This window comes from Silene latifolia, unplaced genomic scaffold, assembly GCF_048544455.1.
Source record: "Silene latifolia isolate original U9 population unplaced genomic scaffold, ASM4854445v1 chrun_scaffold_16, whole genome shotgun sequence".
NCBI lineage: Eukaryota > Viridiplantae > Streptophyta > Magnoliopsida > Caryophyllales > Caryophyllaceae > Silene > Silene latifolia.
In genome coordinates, this window is record NW_027413123.1 from 8,171,726 (window position 1) to 8,188,768 (window position 17,043).

Consider the following 17,043-nt stretch of genomic DNA (forward strand, 5'->3'; position numbering starts at 1 on the left):
AATTTTAATTACTGAACATGTGTACTATTTAAAAATATATATATATAGAAACTATAACATTCAAATTTGAGAAATTTGAGATAAGTAAATTAATAAATAACACATGATAATGTTAATAGGAGTAAAAATTGTAAGACGGGATTAAAATGAAACAATTAAGACATAGTTGAAAAAGGAAATTATAACTTACAAATTTAAGTACTTTAAGTAAAAAATCTTTTCATAATGAATTTTTATTTGAAAGAACAAAAAAAAAAAAAATAACAGTTTCTGTGTCGTGTTTAGAGGTCGGAAATACGTATGCAACATTTTCATTTGAAATTGGCTCGTGATTAGAGCCCAATTTAAACAACCCAAACAAATAATTCTTTATTTTGATATTTGTTGACTGTGTGAGTTAGCCCATTTCGTCCATCGTTCTGGAGAGTTCATTACACATTCATTCTGACAATGAAAATATGAAAATAAGAAAATACATATCATCTTCTTCATCGTCCTTCTGAAATCGTCCTCAACCTTCGCTTAAATCATCATCAAAATCAACAGATCCATCATTCAAACTTCTTCTATCCTTCGTTCTCAAACTCGATCCATCTCAGTCACCACTTTGCGATTGGAGATTATTCTACCAGATTCGAGATTTCTTCATTAATTTACGAAATCATCGAAAAATTACAATAAAAATGGTGAAAATGGTTGATTCATTAGGTTATTATTGAAGATCAAGGTTTGTTTTTTCTGATCTACAATTTTGTCTAATTTTTTTTTTAATTCCGGTAAAGTAGTAATTGTTTTTTATTTTGTACTATAATTATTTTTTTATTATTGCATGTTGTTGGATGTTGTTGCAAAGGAACTCCACATCTTCTAAAATGATGGATCTGTTTATATAAAGGTCATTATTGTAGATCAAGGTTCGTTTTTTATGATCTACAATTTTTGTCTTAATTTTTTTTAAAAAATTCCCGTAAAGTAGTAGTCGAAGTTTTTGAATTTTTACTGTAATTGGTTTTTTTTCATTGCATGTTGTTGGAAGTTGTTGAAAAGGAACTCCACATCTTCTAAAATGATTGATTTGTTGATATTAAGGTTATTATTGTAGATCAAGGTTAGTTTTTACTCATTAACAATTTTGCCTTTTTTATTTTTTTATTTCCGGTAAAGCAGTAGTATTTGATTTTTAATTTGTACTATAATTGTTTTTTTTAATTGCATGTTGTTGGGAGTTGTTGAAAAGGAACTCCAGGTCTTCTAAAATGATGGATCTGTTGATAAACCGGTTATTACTGTAGATCAAGGTTAGTTTTTCTGTCATATACAATTTTGTCTTTTTTTTGTATGAAATTTCGCATTTTTTGTTTAAGTATTCTCACTGGGACGGAAGAAGTAAACTTATTGTGAGCTGGGCTATTATAGCAATTGAGACTTTTTGATTAAATATTTGATTTTTGGTGTGAAAATGGTATTTTAGCTTGAGCTTTAGGTAATCATTTAATTATTATCATGTGTTTTGTATTATTTTTGGTTTATTTATTGTAAACAATGGTTGGTATACATAAATATAGATCTTCAGTCTCTTTAACAATTGGTAGTTAATGATGTCATTAACAATGATGCTGCAGTCCAAAAAGAGTTCCTCGTGTATCTTAGTTTTGAGAAATTTGAATCAATTTCATGATCAGTTTCACGCTCTGGTAGATTACAACATTAGTTGGCTGGTTAGATTTAACCCATTGATGAGTAACAACTGATGCTGGTGTTCTGTTTGGTTTCAGCGTCATCTGGTACTGGGAGTAATTGCCCAAATCATCAAGGTACAATTACACAGGGATTTATACTGAATTAGCGGCCTTGTGGGTGTGGGTGTTCATTTTGTTTGTTCTATTGGCATCTTGCTTCAGATCAGCAGTATTTTCAGTTATAATACATGTTAAATTATAATTGTTATTTTACTATATATAAATTTTGCAGATACAACTATTGGCAGACCTCAACTTAAGGAAAGCGCCTCAATTGGTTTGAGTTAGTAGATAGTGCTGAGGTAAGGATCATTACTGATTTCTGATGCTGCACAATGATATTTTCCAATATCTCTATTTTATTATTCATACACTGACCCGTTGACTGATTCTTACCAGGATGCCGAAAAACTGATGAGTCTTCAACCAGATTAAATGTTGTTGCGATGGATGAATTTTCAACTTAGATATAAAGGTAAATGGTTCTTTTGAGTTTATCCATTAAAAAACGATATCCCTCTGAATATCTTTCCCATGCAGGACTTTTTGATGTAATATACTGTACCTCTTGTTTCTGCTGTGTCGATGACTGTGGTTGAACATCCATTTAACAACACTATCACGACAATGAATCTTCTAGCATGTCAAATTGTCTATAAAAATACTTATGTGTTTTGTCTTATTTTTTGTTTATTTATTGTTTTATTCTGGTTTTTTGTTTGGTTGGGTGTAGTAAAGATTTTATTTTTAGGCGTCTATATATTTATGTGGTTGATTTTTAATTTATCCTTATTGCTAGTATAGCTTTTCGTAATGTAACATTATAGTCAATATTGTGCTTATATTAGTTGCTTCAAATTATTAGATTTATAAGACGAATGAGAAAGGAAAATGAAAGAACAAATTAATTAAAATAAAAGATAAATTACTTTATCGCCTTCACTGCTTTTTCTTTTACTCTTCTTTGCTGTTTGTTTTTCAGATTTAGATCTTGCCATGGATGGAGATGGTTTTTAATTTTTCTGTTTTGTGAGAAGATGAATTAGGTGATATTGAATGGAGTCAGAGTACTTGTAGGGCTTTGGAGTTGTAGAATTGTAATAGTCAGGTTGTAGAACATTCCAAATACATACGCAATTACCTAAATTACAATGAATGTGAGACACTTTTATCTATAAAGGATTGAATAACGTGGCACATTGATTATTATTTTTTATTGGTTGAGAATATTGAAGAGATTTTGACGACTATTAAATTTTAGAAATATCTAACATATTTTTGAGAACAGATTTCCGGAAAAATTTAGACGTCTTATTTCTTTTGAGAACAGAATATTATCTGAATTTATTAGTCAATTTTGAGTACAGGGTATTCGAAATCTAAAAATCTGTTCTTGAAATTTAGACGTTAGGTTATTTTTTATTTATTTATTTTCCTTATCATAACATTATCTCAAGTAATTAGACAATTTTATTAAACTCTCAAAGTCGACATCCAATTATAAACTTGTAATTATTTCAAGTCTACTAAAATTTGCTAAGAGATTGGAAATTGTTTTTAGGGTTTTGTCAAATAAGATAACATATGATTAGGTTATTCGCTTATACTATATTTAAACAATTTTTTTCTGTTTAAGTATTTCTTAAAGTAGTCTTTTAATAAATAAGAAGTGTTTTAAGTTTTTTAATAGTGACATTATAATTGAAGTTCAATCATGGCAAGTTTCTAATATTGACTTAAATTAAGAGTAAATGTTTAAATGTAGCATATCATAGTGGATATGTGAGGTATTAAATTGCTCCGAAAGAAATTCAAAAGGTTTAGTGATGAAAAGACAAACACAACCAAAATTTAAAAGAAGTTGCTCCAAAATAAATTCAAAGAAATTGTAAACATTACACCACTTTAAATCCATCAATGAAAAACACAAAGTTCAGGTGTTAACAATATCTAACCAAAAAGTAGCCTTATAAAAAAACAACAATCGTCCAAAATAGTTCTAAAGTTTAAATCGAACATTATCAAATCACTTCTCCGTCTTGACAGTAGCAATTTTCTTAGTTGCAGAGCTTGCATCACATGATTGAAGGTCAGCAATTGGGGACGGCCTTTTCTGAGGAGTTATCTTTGGGCTATTGTCTTCGGTTTGGGACGGTTCCTCCTGATAAAAAATAGTAAGTTTTTTAGATATATTTACTTAAATATGTGTACGTAGTTTAATTATTCGATTAAATGAAATATTTACCTCGACGTCAACACTATGAACAACCAAATCCTTGATGACCTAATAAATGAAAGAGAAAAAAGAGTTAGCCTTAGATTGTGAACATATCGATCATTTGATCATAAGGGTAAAATTTTTAGATTATAACCTGCGAACTTTGACCGTCAGTCAAAGGTGTAGGCATCGATTTAAAAGAATTCATCTCCGCCTATTAATACGTCAAAGGTAAAACGGCTAATATAATATCTTATTTTTGAAGGAAATAAGAATTCGGTTTAAGAAAATTGTAGCATACTTTGAAAATTTCAGTATATCTTTGATGCCATTTATGCGCAATGTCAGGGTTGCCAGTCATACTGGTAACGGTATAGCTAGTACCACCTTGAGCCACATTGTACTTAGGATGTATATAAATCTTGAATACTAATGACTTGTCAAGGAACACTTCTAGGTCGCGAGGTATGTCTCGTGGATCACCACCACTCTATGGAAAACATAAAATATAAATCTAAATAGAAACATTTTTTTTTATTTAATAACTGGGTTATTGAAATTTGAGGGAAAAGAGAAAACAATGAAGTATAAAAGGTTAACCTTTTCAATTTTTGATAGCATATCAGTGGCTGATTGAGTGACGAATTGATGAAGTTGACTATCAAATACAAAATATACCAAATCATCAGAAGGGTCCGAAACCTGAAATTTAATCTGGAATCTGCAGTTAATAAAATTAAAATTAGTCTCAGATTTGATGTTTTGAAACAATACAAACAAATTTAAAGAGGAGTCTAAAAATTATGGAAGTTGGACCTAGGCAGTCTAGATGTAAAACCATTAATAAAACCGTCACAACTCTCTCGGGAACAAACCCACCTCCCTTTGTTATTTTTGGTAGCCTTAGTCCAAAAGAGTTTGCAGCTGTCGTAGTACCAACCAGCTGTGCAGTCAAGGTCGATTATTTTTGTGTACGTGTAGTAATAACCCTCTTGAGAAAAATACGTTATTTAAATATAGGATTCGGTAGACATGAAATAACAAAAAAACCATTATAGTTCATGACACAATTTTTATTAAATAAAGACATGGGCAATAAACTACCTTCTCATTCTCTTTTATCTCACTGATTGACTTTATACTATCAAATGTCATGTCATCATTTTCGTCGTTGTCGGTCACGTCAATAATTTGTAAAGAGTTGCTTGCGGCCGGAGTGGAAAGACTGAACAAAATAAGTTAGCGTAAAGTAACCATATAATTCAGGTAATTGTATAAAAGAGAGTGGTAGTTAAAGTTGTGAAAAAAAAATATAAAAGAGTGATACCTTTTCTCAAAATCTTTGACCTCCGGTATGTCGGGATTGACTTGAAAAACAGTAGCATTGAAAGTTGTTTGGACGCGCCAATTACCTAAAAAATTATGTATAAGAGGTTGCATATTAGAGACTTATACGAACATTAAAATTTTTTTGATGATATAATGAATGAGTTATAGTACCTTCATATTTTTTTGTTTGAACACATTGGATGACAATGACCTTTGACTGTTCTGGATTGGGAAGTTTGGAAATGATATCGGGTATTTGAACCGTGAAAGGATCCCATAATGTGCGTGAAAGCTTTGTTCCCCTAAAATTTTAAAGAAAAAAATTTTAGTTTAATATATATAAAATTTATGAAGGTGAAATATTTTCGAAATCAATCCAAAATAGAGATGTGGTTACTGAAAATCTTCAAGCTTAATTGTACGGCATGCAAATTTCTTTGGAGTTTCTGTTATCGGACCAATTTTATATGGCTTTCCTATAATATCTGAAAGGTCAAAAATGAAATATTTTTTTTTAAAAAAATAGTAGTTCGAAAATAAAAAAAAATACTAAACAAATATTAAATTTGCAGAGTCATACCTATATAATGTGTATTGGGAATTTTACCCTCCAAGAGGTCGTTGAAACTTGCAAATCGATATAGACTTATTGGAAGCGCTGAATCATTTGTGGAATGAACTTTTGTTGAATACTCAAACTTTAAACGGTATGGATGAGGGGTTGCCTTGTTTAAGCCGGTGTTGTTATGTACTATTAAGTTGCGAATGGTGTACACCCCACCAACACACAGTTGTGATCCGAAATGGGAAATTAATTGTTTCCGAATAGTTGCTTGGATAACATCATTTTATTAAAAAAAAAATTGCCAAAAAAAATTGTAACAAAAAAAAAAAATACTAATAATCAGAAATTACAAAAAAATTGCTATATGCAGCTTCGAGTTTCTACTTATGGGTTCTGTTCGATATTGAGTTTTACAATATTATATTATTCCGTATATGCTTTTTTCATGTACTCGATTACGGTCTCGAAATGATTGTCTTGTGCCTTTGTGGGAGTTTTTAAAACTTCATAGCTAATACGGTGTATATTTCTTGAGAAAAAGCAATCGGTTTTTATAAGAAAAGATCATTTGAATTTTATTCTTACATTTGTCAATTAAGTTAATTTGGTAGCTTTTTAATTAAAATGTCTTATTTTTGACGGATTACATATTTTGATATATTTTTTCAAGTGTTCTTCTGTGTGTCAACTTGCTTCAGTCTTGGAATTTTCTGGCCTCCAATTATCTATAATGCATTACTCAAAAACTAAACCAAACCAAAATCTTAACCCCAAAAAATAAAACTAAACCAAATCAATATATAATACGTACATTGACTGATGAATATTTCATCCACAATAGAGTGTACCACAAATGCACCATAAGACCAACTATAACTCTTCGAATACATTATAAAGTTATACAAGGGAAGGCTAATCCAACTTTTTAGGTATCAAAACTATAAAGGAACAAATGACAGAAAGTAGAATAACAGGAGACTTTTCATAAGAATAAGAAATAAAAAAGGTTGTCCATTTTTTTGTTGTTTTTTTTTTTTTTTGTGCGCGAAATCATAAGAACTATGTGGTATTTGAATTTATGGAGCTTGTTTTTTGATCTTTAATATGTAATTATCAATGGTTGTTTGGATGTCCAACGGCCTTTTTTTTTAAATCGAATGTGATACATATTTATATGTTGATTTATATATAACATTAAGGAACATACGATGGAAACATAAGATATGAACGAATACACTTATCAAAAATGAAGTACCAAGATTCGACCTTTTTAAGGTATAAGATCTATATTGTTGGGAAATTCTAAAATTGTCCAATCATTAAGGTAGGAATTTGGTTATATACATAATCCTCTATATTCTGAAAAGAAAAAAGACATACCTCTGAATCAACAAATAATAGTTCAATGGCATCGAGTTTCTTCTTATCATCTTTGTTGTTCTTGTTGCTAAATTCTGGCCTGGACCATTTGTGAACAACCCTAACATTCATTTGAGTAAGTCTAACTCCATATTTGAGTTGACTAATAGTAAGAACATTTGTCATGGCCTTTTGAGAAATTGAGAAGAATAATTTGAGAATAGTTTTACTGATTTTTTTTTACAGGGTGAAAGATGGAGAAAGATGTGGAACGTATGAAGACGAAGTGAATGGGAATTAAAGAGGAAAATAAAGAGGTTTATGGCAACTGTGATTTCCGAGAAGTTTATGAAGAATATAAAGAATTATGGACTGTTTTTAAATAGGGTATATTAAGGGTTTATTGTATAATTTATATTGTTTGTTGTTTTTTATATAATTTATATGGGTTGTTCTTTTTTCCGGTTTTTTAATAGGGTAGATTAAGGGTTTTATGTGTAATTTATGTAGTTCGTTGTTTTATATGTAATTTATATGGCCTGTTTTTTTTAATAGGGTTTTTTTTTCAATGGGTACTGCATCAGCCGTTTTTTATGGGTAATTGGGAAGTTGGGTTGAAAATGCAATAATTTGACACGGTTTAATATGTGAATTCTGATTAGTGGTTTTTTTATGGAAAATTGGGTTGAAAATGAAATAATTTCACATGGTTTGCAATGTGAATTGTGATTAGTCGTTTTTTTATGGAAAAGTGGGTTAAAAAGGCAATAATTGCATATGGTTTTTTATGTGCATTGCAATTACTCGTTTTTTAATAGAAAATGTGCAATGTAATTACCGAGATTGTGAAAAAAAATTGCTTAGCTTCTTCACACTGACATGGCAATCTGATTGGTTGAGAAAGACTGAGATTGTGAGATTGAAGGAGAGGGATTCTAGAGTAGTTTTCTGAAATCTGGTTGCGCCACATCAGCAATTTTACAAGATTCTTTTATATATATAATGATTTTTAATATTCTGACTAATACATTGGCAGCTATTCGGTCTTTATAGAACTCGAAAAAGGATGTCTTTCAGGTCACATAAACTATCTTCTAAAGATATTATTTGCTAAATAAGATAACATAAATTAAGGATGGAAATAACAACTAATTACATAAAAAAATAACACTAGATAATTGAGATCTCGTTTTTGTAGAAAGAAACATGCACCAACAACTTTATTTTGTATCAATTGTCGAAGCTCTGATACCACTTATGATACGAAAATTGCGCGGAAGCGGTTTAATAGAATAAGGAACAATTATGAAATAAGTATATTTGCTTCAAAATCTGGTAAGATCTTTAAACAATGGGATATTTGCGCGATCTGGGCCTATAGATCAAACAATGGTGATTGAATCGCATGACCTATTTCTATCAATCGGGTTAGAGTTTGAAACCTATCAAACAATAACAGTTTCGGAACGAAATTCGTCGATCCTATGTTTACAAAACTTCCAAACACAAACAAAGAAACAACTTTGATTTTAATTCAATCTTCAACATTCTGAAATAAGAAATACAAAAGCTCCTTTTTATAGGAGTTAGGACCGACTCAAAACTGACCTGGAATACGAGCTAACACATGCCAAAACCAAGCAAACAACTAGCTTTAGAATTTCCTAAAAGAGACTGAAACTTACCTAAAACCGACTATGTCAATATTGCCTTATTTTGTAAATAGGACTAAGAAATAATAAAATATTAAACTAATTACTAATTACTTGGAAATACTATTCTGAATAATAAGGCTAATTTACTAGGATATGATTTCCTTTAGACAAGAAATCTCGACACCACTTCCTTGGGCGCCAAGTAAAGCGTGAACCAGTTCTTCTTCTGGACATTCTATTGAACATCACTCGAATTGTTCATTTTGATCACTTCCAGCATTATTTCCGTATCATGACTGTGGGAGCATCTTTCAAGTTAAAGAGCTCAAGTCTATGAAGAAGGCTAGACATGTACTTAGAAAAGTTCATGACATTAGAAATGACATTGAATAGAAGGGAAAATCAATTCCTAAAGTTGAACTGAATGGATACATGGTATATCCACTAAACCAAGCTTTTATTGCACTTTGACAAGTGTAAAATATACACTTTAGAATATATAATATGAAGTAGCAATATGGTATTAGCTATTCATATGTGATAATCGCATTTATCGTTTGAGTTTCTTAAATCATCTATTACTTTGTTTTATTCAAATAGGTTGTTAAGACAACATTGAACCCTATTAAAGTGAACTGGATTAACATAGTAATTTCCCCTGGTCACTCATATGAGGTGACGTCTCTAAGTAACTAGAGTGTGAGTTGACTGATGGCAAGTTCAAGTGCCATAAGGTCAGAAGAGATGACTAGTCGATCACATAGGCAGACTGTAAGAGACACTCTGTCGGGCAGTGACCGCTTATAGAGTTCTGGTAATTCGTATGGCCTGGTCGTGGCGAGAGCTACTATAGTATTCTTTTGAGTCAATTCTTTGACTAGAGACTGTTCGCCCAAGTTGGCATAGTTTCTGAGTGACTATAAATTATGCTCTACGACTTTTGTAAATGTGGTCAAATGGGTATCTTTTGGGTCATGATGAGCTGTGGCTAGACAAAGGGAATAGTGCGATAGAAATTATCCACCCCCTTATCAAGGTTATGTAAAAATCTCAGGGCCACTCGAGGAGTAGTGAACTGAAAATGTGTGGCCACGCTCGGAAGGTATCTACGGTAGATAATTCCGGTCAGACAGTTACTCTCCAGATCGAGGAAATCACTCTTGATATGATCACTTGCAAGAACGACCTGCAAGACACCTTGCATTGAGCGGGAGATTGTAATAGGACAAGAGAATTGGAGACACACACTTGTCTCGGACAAGTGGGAGATTGTTGGAGTATGTGTCCTCAACAATAGTGTGATCACATTATTAAAACTTATGATAAGAATACACGAGGGATGATTCATTTTTATACGTCAACTGATCAACATTAATCAGTAATGATTGGCTGACTCGAGTTTGACATTACTATCGTTTGACGGTGGTGATCAGTTGATCTCTTAAGGTCACACCTAAAGGACGATTCCCTTAATAGATAAATTAATTAATTGTATATTGATACAGATTAATTAATTCCTTAAAAATTGAACAATTACATATGTGAGTAAGAATATGAATTTTATTGTAATTCGATTAAATGAGATTCGTTTTAGTAAATAAAATTTTATATATATTACTAAAACTTTGTTTATGAAACAATTAAATTAAGAATGATCGGTTAATTACAATTACAATATGTTGTAGATTATATTAACATGAACCATTTTATATACTTGTAATCATGAATTACTAGTCAATTGTTATATATAATTGTATTAATATATGTAATGATATTTAATTGTTAAATATGCATTAATATGATTATCAACATGTTACATGTCACATGTCACACATTATATGACAAAATGACAATTGACAAAAATAAAATGGACTCCATTTTATCTTATGGGAACTGGTTTTATGGGTTAATAAGGTGAGTTGGTTGATTGTTTTTATATTGTGCTAAACACAATGATTAACATCCTAGCCTAGACTACACCCTATTACATATTGAGAAGAACAACTCAAAAAGGAAATGGGCATGCATTGGCTCCTTTGGCAACCCCCCTTTCCCACCGGTTTTCCTCCCCCTTTTTAGAATATGAATTGTTGTTATTCTAAAACTATTCATTCTTATATTTTTACTTCTCTTACTTCTCTCACATTCTCCATTCTCTCTAAAATAGTTTTAGAATATAAATTGTTCAAAAATCTTATAAGATTACTATAGTAATAATATAAAATAATAAGATTAATTTAAGGTTTCTAATTTTTATATCTTGTTAATATATAATTAGAATTTAAGGGTTGTCTTGGTGCCATCAAGAGGAGAATCTCTAATATTCAGTTTTTGGAGGATCATCCTTTAATTTATAGCTCAAGAACCAGTGAGAAGGAGTCCTCACTTGTGCCCTAAAGACCGATCTTACTTTTCTAATAGAGACGTCAAGGGAGGTTTTATTCACATAATTCTTCCATCTTTCCTTAGTCTTATTACATAAAGCTCTCAAAATAAGCATACATCATGAATACTCTCGAAATTCGTCTAAAGGAATGGACAAATGAGTTCTCTAATGTGGAGAAACACGACATGGGTGCTTATAACTTTGGATCACTTTTGAGCTTGAAGTTGATCAAGGTGGTCAAACCGTTCCTAGATGTTTGTCTTGATTATTGGGACCCGAATTATCACGTATTTGCCTTCCCCGGAGGCGACATTTGCCCATTTCACGAAGAAATCGCTGTGATTGGTGGTTGGGATCCGGAACATTTGCCTGCTATTCCCTCTACTTCTCAAGTATATAAGAACAAGTTTAGGGATTTGCTTGGGTTGACAAGAGCTGAGGTGGACCGTCTTGTAACCTCAAAGGGAATGCGAATGTTGGACTTCATTGATCGATTCATCAATAGGGCTGATCCCACTATCTCTTATGTTGCCAGGCGAAGGGCATTCGGGTTATGCCTACTACATGTATATGTCTTTCAAGGGCATGTTGATGAGGATTTGAGAGGTGATCCTCGTTATTTGAGCTTGATTGAGCAAATGGAGCTGCGTAGGAGCCCAGCTTGCCTGTGCTTAGGAGAGATCCTGTTGGGGTTAGATAACAGGAAAGCCAACCGTGACCTTCCTTATCTGGGAAGTCCCATTATTTTGCAGGTAAAAGATTTTTTTTTTTTTTTCGTTTTTTTTTGTTTTTTTTTTAAATTTTTTTAATTTTTTTAATTTTTTGTTTTTTTTGTTTTTTTTTGTTTTTTTTTGTTTTTTTGTTTTTTTGGTTTTTGTTTTTTTTTTTCTTTTTTTTTCAATACCTGCTCTTGGTAGGTATGGCTTATGGAACGTTTTCGATTGATCGAAACCCCAGTTAATGTTCCCGCTTATCATGCTTGCTCAATTGCAATGAGGACCAGGCGCTACATGGTCGACTTCACTCGAGTCTGCAACTATTGGGAAAACAAATTGAACAGTGACGATGGTCCCTTGATTATATGGATCGTACCATGGTGGCATCTCAAATCTGTCACTGGAGTATCATCCTTGGATCCTACCCGATCAGGCGCATTCTGGCTTGGAGTTTATGATATGCATCTTCCCGGAGAGGTTAATAAGGCAGGTTGGATTGAAGCAGATGATTCCAAAGCTTGACACTGTCCCGCAGACTGCCGTGACGCTTACTACTGAGAGTCAAAGAGAATGGGCCATCAAATGGGCTCAAAGGAATATATGGTTCTTGAATTCTTATGTTAGTGCTCTATGGGTTTCGGATTCCTATCTGCGGTGGAGGAAAGCTACTACTCCGGAGGAGCGCGAGAGATTGAGGAAACGCGAGCCTGTTGACTACAAGGTTCGTGATGTAGAAAAGGAGAAAGAGAAGCATCTGACTGAGGGAGAGGAAGAAGCCTGGTTTCGAGTTGTTCATCTTTCAAAGAAACCGAAGACTTCTCCTGCCGTCGAGACGGTGGTTGACAAGGATGGCAAGGCTAGACCACGAGAGAGACCATTGGTGATTAGGTCGGAAGTGGCGCAAGAGCGTCTGGCTCGAGGTCGGAACAAAAAATATGATAAAAAGGACAAAGGCAAAGGGAAAATGGAGAAATAGCCTAAGTCTTTATTATTATTTATTATTATTATTGTAATAAGAAGGTGGGGTTTTTAGAATCCTAGCCAAAATTTTTTTAAAATCTTTTATTATGTAGCGTATTATTATTAAAAGAAATGAAATAAAAGAGGTTGATTTGTTATGAAACCGTTACGTTTTTCTATTATTATTCTTGTCGAATTCCAAATGCATTTACAAATGTCCTTCTATTTACATTTAAAATAATTAATGGGTTGTATCCTGTGAAGGATTGCCTACGTATTTATTTAAAAAATGAAATCAAACCCTTGCGCGTAGTTCAAGTAAATGTAAAAGAATAATTGTTCTAAGCAAGAGCTTGTAATGAACTTAGAAAAGAAGCACGAGCTTTTACTTACTCCAAAAATGTATTTCAGTTTATTTGATGATATGAGGATGACAAATTGTCAAAATGCAAGAGCAAGATGACATTAGCTTAATTCAGCTTGGCCAGGGGCCGTTTATTTCGTGCCACAAGAGCGACACGTGAGGTTACGCGTGGCGCGTTTTTGCTCCTATTCTAGGCATAGTAACGTTTCAGTTGGTCGAGGCTTGATGGGTTGGAAAATTCGTTCCCATCTAAGTCTATGTTCCTATCCGCACCCCCCGAAAGTATGGGCTTGACTAGAAATGGCCCAGCCCAATTGGGTTTGAATTTTCCTTGTGGATCGATAGGTAAAAGAGCTGAAATTGATTTGAGGACCAAGTCTCCTTCTTTGATGTTCCTTGGCTTAACCCTTTTGTTGAAGGCTCGTTTGATACGTGCCTGATATGTTTGCACATTTTGTAATGCACGCAACCTTCGTTCATCCAGGAGGATGAGTTCTTCATATCTATCCCTCTTCCACTCGGCTTCTGGGATTTGACTTTCGAGTAAAATACGCAAGGATGGTATTTCTAGCTCGATTGGTTGTACAACTTCCATGCCGTAGGTCAAATAGAAAGGGGTGGCCCCAGTGGGCGTCCTAACAGACGTACGGTATCCCCATAAAGCAAAAGGTATCTTGCTTGGCCAATCTCGATAGTTGTCAATCATTTTCTTGAGAATTGTGACAACATTTTTGTTTGCCGCCTCTACCGCGCCATTAGTTTGTGGTCTATATGGCGAGGAGTGGTGATGCTTGATTTTGTACTTGGCTAGCAATTGCTCAGTCTCAGCTTGGAAATGTGATCTATTGTCACTGAAGATCTCATGTGGGCAACCGTATCGATAGATGATGTTGGTTTGTATGAACTTTGCCACGTTCTTGGCTGTGAGACTAGTGTAGGAAGCCGCTTCTACCCACTTGGTGAAGTAATCGATTGCTACTAGGATGAAACAGTGACCTCCTGTTCCGGCTGGAGTGATCTTGCCGATGATGTCAATTTCCCAAGCAGAGAACGGCCAGGGAGATGTCATGGTGTAAAACAATGAAGGAGGGACATGTTGCACATTCCCGAAGATTTGACAATTGTGGCAGTGTCTTACATATTTGATGCAATCAGATTCCATTGTGGTCCAATAATACCCCAAACGTGTGACTTTCTTTTCCATCATGGGTCCACTCATGTGAGGGCCATATTCTCCATAATGGACTTCTTCCATCACTTTCCGTGCCTGTGAATGATCAAGGCAGCGTAGGATTACACCAAGAGGTGTTCTTTTGTATAACTCTCCTTGCATGAGAACGTATTGGGAAGCTAGTAAGCGTATAGCACGTTGTCCTTTTTTGTCCATATCCGGTGGATAGGTGCCGTTGAGTTTGAAGTTTAGGATCACTTGGAACCAAGGTTCCTCTATGATTTCCTCTTCCTCGATGATTTGGTGCACATAAGCTGGCTCTGACCGTCGTTCGATGCATAAAGGTATTTCTACCATGCTATCCGGCATATTAATCAAAGATGCAAGTTTTGCAAGAGCATCTGCAAATTGATTCTCCTCTCGAGGTAGGTGTAGGTAGGTTACTTGATCGAAAAATTGGGCTACTTGGTCTATTATGGCTTGATAAGGTGCTAAGCTTTCACTTCGGATTTTCCAAGATCCCTTAATTTGGTTGATGATCAAAGATGAATCCCCATGCACTCGAAGATTCTTGATGCCTAAACCTACTGCGGCTTGCAATCAAATGAGACAAGCCTCGTATTCTGCAGCGTTATTTGTCACCTCGAAGTCGAGTTTGACAGAGATTGGTGTATGCTCGCCTTCATGAGAAATGAGCAACACTCCTATTGCAAATCCTCTTAAGTTCGATGTTCCATCAAAATAAAGGTCCCGGGAGTCTACATCGGTTTGGAGTATATCCTCGTCCTGAAATGACCAGGTGTCTATCGTTTGTGTATCATTAATCGGATTTTCTGCGAAGAATTCGACAACGGCGCCCCCCTTTATAACTTTCAGAGGTACATACTTGAGATCGAACTCTCAGAGCATCAAAGTCCATCTTGCTAAGCGTCCATTAAAATAGGTTTCTCGAAGAGGTATTTGAGAGGATTCATTTTGAAGTATATTTTGACGGAGTAGCTAAGCATGTAATGGTGTAGCTTCTTCGTTGCCCACACAAGAGCGAGGCATGTCTTCTCGAGTGGTGTGTATTTGCACTCATAATCCCAGAACTTCTTACTAAGGTAGTAGATAACTCTTTCTTCTTTTCCTACGGTTTGAGCTAGCATGGCGCCCATGGCCGTTTCGGTTACCGTGAGATATAAACCAAGAGGTTGATCTCGTTGAGGTGGCATGAGCACTGGTGGTTTGTCTAATATTTCCTTGATTTGGTCGAAAGCCTTCTGACAGTCATCATCCCACATGGTGTGATCTGTTTTCTTTAAGTTCTTGAAGATAGGTTCGCAGATCATGGTGAGTTTCGATATGAATCAACTTATGTATTGCACCTTGCCTATGAATCCTCTAACTTCTTTCTCCGTTTGAGGTTGCGGTATTTCGATTAGAGCTTTGATCTTAGAAGGGTCTATTTCTATTCCTCGTTGGCTAACAACGTATCCCAGGAGTTTACCACATGTTACTCCGAATGTGCATTTCTGAGGATTGAGTCTCATGTTGTACTTCCGTAGCCTTGAGAAGAGTTTGCGAAGGTTCGCAATGTGCCCCTCTCTATCCTTGGACTTGACAATCATGTCATCTACGTATACCTCAACTTCCTTATGCATCATGTCATGTAAGAGCGTAGTTGCGGTGCGTTGGTATGTACCTCCGACGTTTATTAACCCAAACGGCATAACCGTGTAGCAATAGGTTCCCCATTGAGTGACGAAGGCAGTCTTATGCGTATCTTCTATGGCCATCTTGATCTGGTTATATCTTGCATATCCCTCCATGAAGGATAGTAACGCGTGATCTGCTGTATTATCCACCAATATGTCGATATGTGGTAGAGGAAAGTCATATTTAGGACTTGCTTTGTTTAAGTCTCTAAAATAACAACAAACATGAATTCTCCCATACTTTTTGGGTACGGGTACTATGTTAGCTACCCAGTCTGAGTACTCGGAAACTTTGATGAACCCGACTTTGAACTGTTTATCGACTTCTTCTTTGATCTTGAGAGCCCATTATGTCCCCATTCGACGAAGCTTCTGTTTCACGGGTTTGAAACCTGGTTTGATTGGGATTATATGCTGTGCGATGTCCCTGTCGATCCCTGGCATGTCTTTGTAGAACCAAGCAAAAACGTCCTTGAACTCATGCAGGAGGTCTATGAAATTGGCCCTTTCGGTAGGGCTCATGGTCGTCCCTATCCTAAGTTCTTGGGGTTCTAGTTCGATTCCTACGTTGATGGGTTCAGTGTTTTCTATTACAGGTCCCTCTTCCCCCTCTTGTAGTATTTCTTTGGCTATGTAGGGAGGTATTGAGTCTGGGTCTGGGTCATCCTCATTATCATCGTAAACAGAATTGCATTCAAGATAACACGAAGAGTAAGCAGAACCTGATTTATTCATATTAAAGTTTGAGAAAAGTTGAAACAAAGAAGCCATCTGATCTGTTGTCAGTGGCGGTAAAGGGACAGCCGTTGGCACATTTCGCGAACTACTGTTACTACATGATACTAAGCTAGGAGAAACAAGGGGAGTGGGAATGACGACAGGAG

General features: G+C 34.6%; 1 protein-coding gene and 1 long non-coding RNA gene across 2 annotated transcripts; one reads left to right on the forward strand and one right to left on the reverse strand.

The window, feature by feature from the left end:
- Positions 1-888: 888 nt before the first annotated feature.
- Positions 889-2,042, forward strand: LOC141637323 (uncharacterized). The gene is made up of 3 exons (XR_012541708.1): positions 889-1,298; positions 1,776-1,814; positions 1,972-2,042. It is a non-coding gene; the product is annotated as an uncharacterized LOC141637323 (long non-coding RNA).
- Positions 2,043-3,765: 1,723 nt separating this feature from the next.
- Positions 3,766-7,396, reverse strand: LOC141637235 (uncharacterized). The gene is made up of 11 exons (XM_074446800.1): positions 7,232-7,396; positions 5,867-6,011; positions 5,684-5,771; positions 5,458-5,588; positions 5,285-5,369; positions 5,062-5,182; positions 4,558-4,659; positions 4,259-4,447; positions 4,112-4,171; positions 3,985-4,023; positions 3,766-3,900 (listed from the first exon to the last, which is right to left on the reverse strand). Exons 1-11 carry the CDS (start codon positions 7,394-7,396, stop codon positions 3,766-3,768), a joined length of 1,260 nt encoding a protein of 419 aa, XP_074302901.1.
- Between the last annotated feature and the right edge of the window lie 9,647 nt (positions 7,397-17,043).